The sequence below is a fragment of the Asparagus officinalis genome, chromosome 3 (assembly GCF_001876935.1).
Source record: "Asparagus officinalis chromosome 3, Aspof.V1, whole genome shotgun sequence".
In the NCBI taxonomy this organism is placed as follows: domain Eukaryota; kingdom Viridiplantae; phylum Streptophyta; class Magnoliopsida; order Asparagales; family Asparagaceae; genus Asparagus; species Asparagus officinalis.
Genome location: NC_033796.1, coordinates 66931187 through 66938094, shown reverse-complemented (window position 1 = coordinate 66938094; position 6908 = coordinate 66931187). Strand labels below are relative to the sequence as shown.

General features: G+C 35.8%; 2 protein-coding genes across 2 annotated transcripts; both read left to right on the top strand.

Annotated features, from left to right (window-relative positions):
* On the top strand, positions 455-2773 carry LOC109834289 (transcription factor bHLH130-like). The gene is made up of 5 exons (XM_020402273.1): positions 455-1005; positions 1567-1716; positions 1815-1880; positions 2240-2308; positions 2515-2773. Exons 1-5 carry the CDS (start codon positions 796-798, stop codon positions 2536-2538), a joined length of 519 nt encoding a protein of 172 aa, XP_020257862.1. The 5' UTR covers positions 455-795; the 3' UTR covers positions 2539-2773.
* Positions 4081-5963, top strand: LOC109834288 (transcription factor bHLH18-like). Its single transcript, XM_020402272.1, has 2 exons — positions 4081-4473; positions 5480-5963. Exons 1-2 carry the CDS (start codon positions 4168-4170, stop codon positions 5564-5566), a joined length of 393 nt encoding a protein of 130 aa, XP_020257861.1. The 5' UTR covers positions 4081-4167; the 3' UTR covers positions 5567-5963.

The window sequence follows — 6908 nt, the reverse complement described above, 5'->3', positions numbered from 1 at the left end:
TCCGTCTAGGATAAAACATTCTAGACGGAAATTTCCGTCTAGAATAGTATTCTAGATGGAAATTTTATTTTTATTTTTATTAAAAAAAATTCTAGTAACCTAGACGGAAATTTCCGTCTAGAATGTATTCTAGACGGAAATTTCCGTCTAGAATACGTGCCTATTTTTTTAAAAAAATTTAACCCATCAAAACCCCCGATTGCCCTCCGTTCCCCCCAAAAATCGGGGGGGGGCGGAGGGGAAATTTTTTTTTCAATTTCCAAAATCGAATTCCATCCCCCAAATCTAGCTCAAACCCCTATCTCCATAATCCTCTCCATCCACTCTCCCAAAATTGAGCTTCTCACCACCATTGGTTATTCCCGCCGCTCTTTCATCCAAGCCGCCCTACAGAACCGGCCGGGTATCAGGGCGAGCTCTCCCTACAGATGGCGGCCGGCGATGGAATCGGCTGCGGAGGGAGGCGGTGGGAATATTCGAACCTTGTTCGGCATAGCAGCTCGCCCGCTGGTCTCTTCGATCAGCTCCACGTAGAAAACGATAGATCTTCGGCTAGGTTTTCTTTTTTTCCTTTTTTTAGAATATTTTGATTTAGTCCCTCGTATCACCGAAATCGTTGTCGGATCCCAGTTCTCAATGATTGCTACCGTGCGATGCGTTAGAATGAGGGGATTCAATAGCAATTCCTATGAACTGAGGGACTAATTCAAAGTGATAAGATCAATGCGACTAATATTGAAATAAACAACTTTTTATTTTTTTGGGGTTTGGTTTGGGTCGAGGTTTTAAGGGAAAATGATGGTTGTTGCTATTTTTGGAGTTGGGTATGGAGTTATGAGAGGGATTAGGGGATACAGGAACGGGAACGAGTCAAGAATGAAGAGGCAATCGTCGGCGACTGCGGCTGGGTTGATGTCTCAGATATCGAAGATCGACGAGGAATCCATGGGAGGCTACGGACTGGGTCCATGGGAGGAGCAGAGGAGCAGAGACAGTCAAACAGAGGTATATCTTCACCCGACTAAAATTTCTACTCTTAAAAAAGATAAATAATAATAGCAAAGTTTCCATTAATAAGTGGAGCGTATTACTTCCACAAATAGTATCTGAGCAATCCAGATTCAAATCCTGCGAGACGAATCGTGTTTAGGAAATTATTAACCTCAATCTTTACCAAGCTTCAAAGCTTTAGGATGAACTTTGTAGGGGGGGAAAACCTTTAGGGCATGAAAAATGTGTTTAACATACAGAGAGACATGGTGAAACTATGAAGCTATAGTTATGTGGTATAGGGAGTTATTTTTTGTATAAGTTTATATATTTTGCTACATAACAAACTTCTGAATCCATCCTTTTCCTGTTTTAAGTGTGCCTATGGAAGTGAGGGGATTTACAAATAAATTGGTTAAAACTCCGGGTTTTATAGGGCAAGCAATTGTAAAATTATACCCTTCATTGTTCACCAAAACTTGGAACTTTGACATTGTAAGATGAACACTTATTAGTCCATAGTGTTGGATTTGATTTTGTGAGATGAATTTTGTGAGATTCGTGTCATGTGAACAGAACGGCACGCTGAATCATCAGTTGGGCTTGCACAAGACTTCGTCGGAGATGTCTGCGATCGAGAAGTTCTTACAGTTTCAGGATTCGGTTCCTTGTAAGATTAGAGCTAAACGAGGGTGTTCTACTCATCCACGAAGCATTGCCGAAAGGGTAAATATTGTATAAATATTTTCACATAATGGACTCAAAATTTGGTACGTCGTAATTGGAAATTATACTTTTATTCATCTTTATTTTAATTATTTTAGGTGAGGAGGACAAGGATCAGCGAGCGCATGAGGAAGCTACAGGAGCTTGTCCCCAACATGGATAAGGTAATTCAAAGACCTCGCAAGAGTTACCATACCTTCTAAATATTTTTCATATGCTACGCATGAGGGCAAAATTCAGTTCTTTCTTTCAGTTAAACTGAAGGTAAAAAGTTAATTCATCATCATCATATTAGGGGAATAATATTGCCAGGGTTAAAGAGGGTATTAGTGCTAATAGAATAATTTTAGAGGGTATAAGTAACTCTGCTCTTATAATACAGGGGGTGTATCTACCCACCTGACATCTGATGAAATTTCTATCAACAATATTATGCAACTTTTCGGAAACAATTTTTTTTATTAATTAGCAAAGTTTAAGGAGAGGCCGAAGATGATCTAATATTTCTATTTGGGATATGCAGCAAACTAACACCGCGGATATGCTAGATTTGGCTGTGGACTACATCAAAGATCTCCAGAAACAGGTCAAGGTAAAGTGAAAGTTTTGAACATTTTCTTCAGAATCTGATACATTTTCATACAATGCATGAAAAGGTTTTCTTTTAAAGTTAATTAGAAATAGAACTCATCTGTTCCTTTCTAATTAGCTATATCCTTAGTTTTAATTTCTGATACATAAGTTTTTTCTTTGCTCCTTTCTAATTAGCTGTTTAATGTTTATTTCCTATGTTTACAGGTACTGGGAGAAGGAGAAAGTTAGGCTAGCATATAGACCCGTCCATACGAATACTCTCTGGATAGTGAAATTGAAACATTACCTCCAAAAGCACGTGTTTATTGAAACCTGAAGGTCATCTGTTCTGTTTGATTTTTGAAATTACCTGATTACTAGAGGTTTTGAAGTTCAAACTCATGTTGGAATATAATGGGTTTTAAAATTTTTATGTAAAAGTTTGTAAACAATTTATGTATCTCTCTACTATTTTGGTGAATGTATTATTTGAATATAATGGGATTTGATATTGGAATATAATTAGATTGTGTTTGATATGAATATAATTTTTTGTTGTTCAATATTGTGTATATGCACCCAAAGTAGATTCCGCAAAAAAAAAAACTGTAGCATAGTATCCTAGACGGAAATTCCGTCTAGGATGCTCAAATTCCGTCTAGGATGTTTTTTTAACAAAAAAAAAAATAAAAAAATTAAAAATATCAAATTCCGTCTAGAATGAGTATTCTAGACGGAAATTTTTGTCTAGAATACTCATTCTAGACGGAATTTTTTTCCGTCTAGGATGAATTATTCTAGACGGAATTTCCGTCTAGAATAATCCGTCGAGGATGTATTCTAGACGGTTTTAAATTCCGTCTAGAATATTCCTTCTAGGATGTATTCTAGACGGAATTTCCGTCTAGAATACTACATCCTAGACGGAAACATACTAGACGCGTATTCTAGACGGAATTCCGTCTAGAATAAGCATTCTAGACGGAATTCTGGGTATCCTAGACGGAATTTTTCGTCTAGGATACCTCGTTATTTAGCAGTGAAAATTGCAAGATACACGCTAAAAAGCTAAATTTTACAGAGATACATAGCAGAAATATGAAAACTTCAAAACAGTATAAAATCTATAGCTTACAAACAGTAACATTAAAAAATTTGGTATTTGCAAAAAATATCCTAAAAGCTTCAAAAATTATAAAAAACACACTAACAATTTAATATTTTAAAAATTACTGAAAAGTTAAAGCTTACAATGGGTATACAGTTTTTAAATTAGAAAAAGCCCTGAGAAAATGATATTTGTAAATAACACCCTAGAACTTTTAAAATTTATAACACACCCTCAAAATTTAAATTTAAAAAAAAAACAATCCTAAAAATGTCTAGACTTCTAAGCAGTAATAAAACCTATGAATGATAAAAATTTGACCATGGATTTTATGTTAAGTACATGAAAATTATAAAATAATTAAAAGAATCCCTTGGGTTGATGGGTAACCGTTTAGTAAATGGGTTTTAGTTGATGGATAGGATTGGATCAATATTATACGGGTTGGGTTAAAATTTATCTAGGTTGGGTTGGGTCGGGTTGACCCGTTTGCCTCCATTATTTGCACCTCACATGTAGATTTGGTCTTCCATAAACATAGTACCAATCACTGTTTTTGGCATGCAAAAGGACAATGCACAGATTTAAATTCTGACTGTACTGACTGGTCCACATCTTGAATGACTGCAATCAATTTGATGTACGGATTATGTCTAAAAAATTGATGTGCGAACGAGTTTGTTGCTGCATTTTTATGGAATAAAAGGAGCACATTTCATTTGAGCTGAGAGGGTTTCTTTAACAATTAAGTAGCTAAGTTTTGCTAAACTATGGCCACATCCTCCTCAGACTTTAAAGGGAAAGATAAAATGAGCTCCACTTCCTACATTTTATGCGGCTTTTCAGACGATTATGAGTCTTCTTGTGATGACAATTTTGAGGAAGCAAAGAATACTGGTATTGAGGTTAAGGTAAAGATATGTGAGGATAATGTTCTATTGAATATTCACTGCAGGAAAAGCAAAGGAGTGCTGGTGAAGATGCTGGGAGAGATTGAGAGCCTGAAACTCTCTGTTATTACTGCTCGTACCACTCCCTCTGAGGCTTCTGAGCTCGTTATTACTGTCAACGCTCAGGTTTGTAATTTGATATTAATTTATGGATTAATTAGAGACACACCTTCTGTAGTATTGTAGCAAAAGCTTGCGCTTTGAGAAGATTATTTTCAGGTTTTCTTCTTCCAAGATGTTAGTCCCTTATATTATAGGTGTTTTGATATTAGTCCCTAAAATCTTTATATTTTGATATTACTCCTCCAAATTACCTTAACGTTGATATTTGTACTTCTAATTTGTTGGTGCTAAAATAGATGAGGAGACAAATACCCTTTTTAAAATTTTTTCTTGAATAGATAGTTATACCCCTCTCACCCCTCCCTTCCGAGTTCCTCCCTCTCCCCTCTGCTCTTGATACTGTCGCCTCCTATCTACCCTCTTCCTCCTCCACCAGGCCGACTCCAATGTGGCGGTGGTGACAGTGGTGGGGATGATGATGGAGGATGTGAGAATATTAGCGTAAGAGCTGATGGGGGTGGAGGAGAACATGGAGAATGAGAATGCAGGCAGAGAAGGAGATGATAGTGGCAACGTTAGCAGAGGTGGTGACCGGCGGAGGAGGGTATGGTGGTCGAGGAGATGGAGGTGACAGAGGAGAAGATGAGAAAGAGGGAGGGTAAAGTGGCAATTCACAACCCATGTTTAGGGTTTTGAACAGTAAACCTAACAAAAGGACTAATATCAACACATTAATACAATTTTGGGGAGTAATATGAAAATTTGAAGATTTAGAGAATATCAAAATACTTATAACTTTAGGCAGTAAATCTAAAAATCCAGTTTTTACCCTCAAATTTAGAGCATAATTTTATTCTTTTTTATTTTATGTGAAAAAAGTTAATTTATATCGTCACATGATTCATGCATATTGTGTAACTAGTTTCGGAAGTTAATATCAATAAAATAATTTAGAATGTACGAGTGGATATATTTATTTTACAGTAGGTGTAGCATAATTATCGCTTTCGATCTGAATTTCCTTAAAATTTGAAGGATTTTCACATTTTATATATTTTGCTTTTTGCAGATTGAAGAAGGGTTTTCTTTGACAGTGAAGGAACTTGTGAAGAAGTTAAATGCAGCATTAAGGCGGTTCATTTCAAGGACTGAATAAGAGCAATTCTTGTTTGTTACTAGAGGACAAGTTCCCCCTTCCATTTGCAGATTTATATTCTCTGGAACATGGCATCGTGTTGACTTTATGATAAAAGCTTTCACTCTAATTCGATTTTGAGTGATTTGGAGATATATGCGCAAAGTTATCTTAACAACATCAAAATGAGGTCAAGCTGGAGAACATGAACCATTTTAAAAGTTTCTTAGGATATTTAATTAGTTAAATGTGTCACTTAATAACTCAATGTCATGTAAGTGTCTTATAGACGGACGAATTTCTCACTTTTGAAGAGTTGTTTCAAGATATATAGTACGTACCCGGCCTATCGATCCAATTAAAAGTAAGTTGTTGATTTGATTAATAATAAGCATTCTGCTTTTATCCTTACTGTATATTTCTATAGTGGATTCCGTTGAGTGTTATTCTTCATTGGAGGAAGAAGACAGAGTTCTTCTTAGCTTGAACATTGAAAACTAAGAAGAAGAAGCCCCGGGAAGAGATGCGATCTCTGCTCTGTTAACCGCACGCATGATGTTATTAGTGTTGAGACATCATTTGGTTTGGCTTGAAGAGGATCGAACTCCTGTTGTAATTAAGCCCTATGGTTATGATGTGAACCCGTTAGACAAGCAAGCATCAATGAAGAAGCTAATGGCGTGGGCAAAGAATCAACCTTCAAGAAGCTAAAAAAGTTTACTTAACAACTTAGAGAGTAAGTGCAAAAGACAATAGAGTAAAAAATATTTTGTGATTATGTATGTTATTATTTTACCCTTTTGTTTTATCTAACTATGATTCCTTATTCTTTCGAATTAATTATAAAGTCTCAGTATACAGTTGAAAATGGAGAATTGATAGTCACCAACAATTAAACATCTAAGCAAGACAATAGAGAATTTATAGTCACAACCAATCACAGAATAAAAACTTCGATACAGGGATAAAAATTCTGAATTAGATAGGGTAAACATGGAAAGCAATGCGTTCAAGGCTTTTGCAACATATTTACAATACAATAAGGCCAGTGAAAGCAACTTGATCGATCATGAACCAATATATGATATTCCCACCAGTTGTATAATTGAGGAAGACAGTATGATGTATGAGTTGATCACACTTTGTCCTGCAAAAGTTTTAACACCATGAATGAGCACTCCAAAGTTCTTCAATCCCTTTGCATGAGTTGGCCCTGCATGAGACATAAATATTTCATAATCACATATATCATTAGATAAATACACATTCTGCCACTACAAATTAAGCTTATTGAATCTGAAATAGACCTTTCGAAAGGTAAAAAGTTTGGAATGCCAATAAAGACTGTATCGTGCAAGGTGAG

Excerpts from the sequence above, each read along its gene's own strand:
- LOC109834288 (XM_020402272.1), top strand. The coding sequence starts at position 4,168 with ATGGCCACATCCTCCTCAGACTTTAAAGGGAAAGATAAAATGAGCTCC. Across the intron at positions 4,474-5,479 it reads TTATTACTGTCAACGCTCAG|ATTGAAGAAGGGTTTTCTTT; the intron begins GTTTGTAATTTG and ends TGCTTTTTGCAG.
- LOC109834289 (XM_020402273.1), top strand. The coding sequence starts at position 796 with ATGATGGTTGTTGCTATTTTTGGAGTTGGGTATGGAGTTATGAGAGGG. Across the intron at positions 1,881-2,239 it reads TTGTCCCCAACATGGATAAG|CAAACTAACACCGCGGATAT; the intron begins GTAATTCAAAGA and ends TGGGATATGCAG. Across the intron at positions 2,309-2,514 it reads ATCTCCAGAAACAGGTCAAG|GTACTGGGAGAAGGAGAAAG; the intron begins GTAAAGTGAAAG and ends CTATGTTTACAG.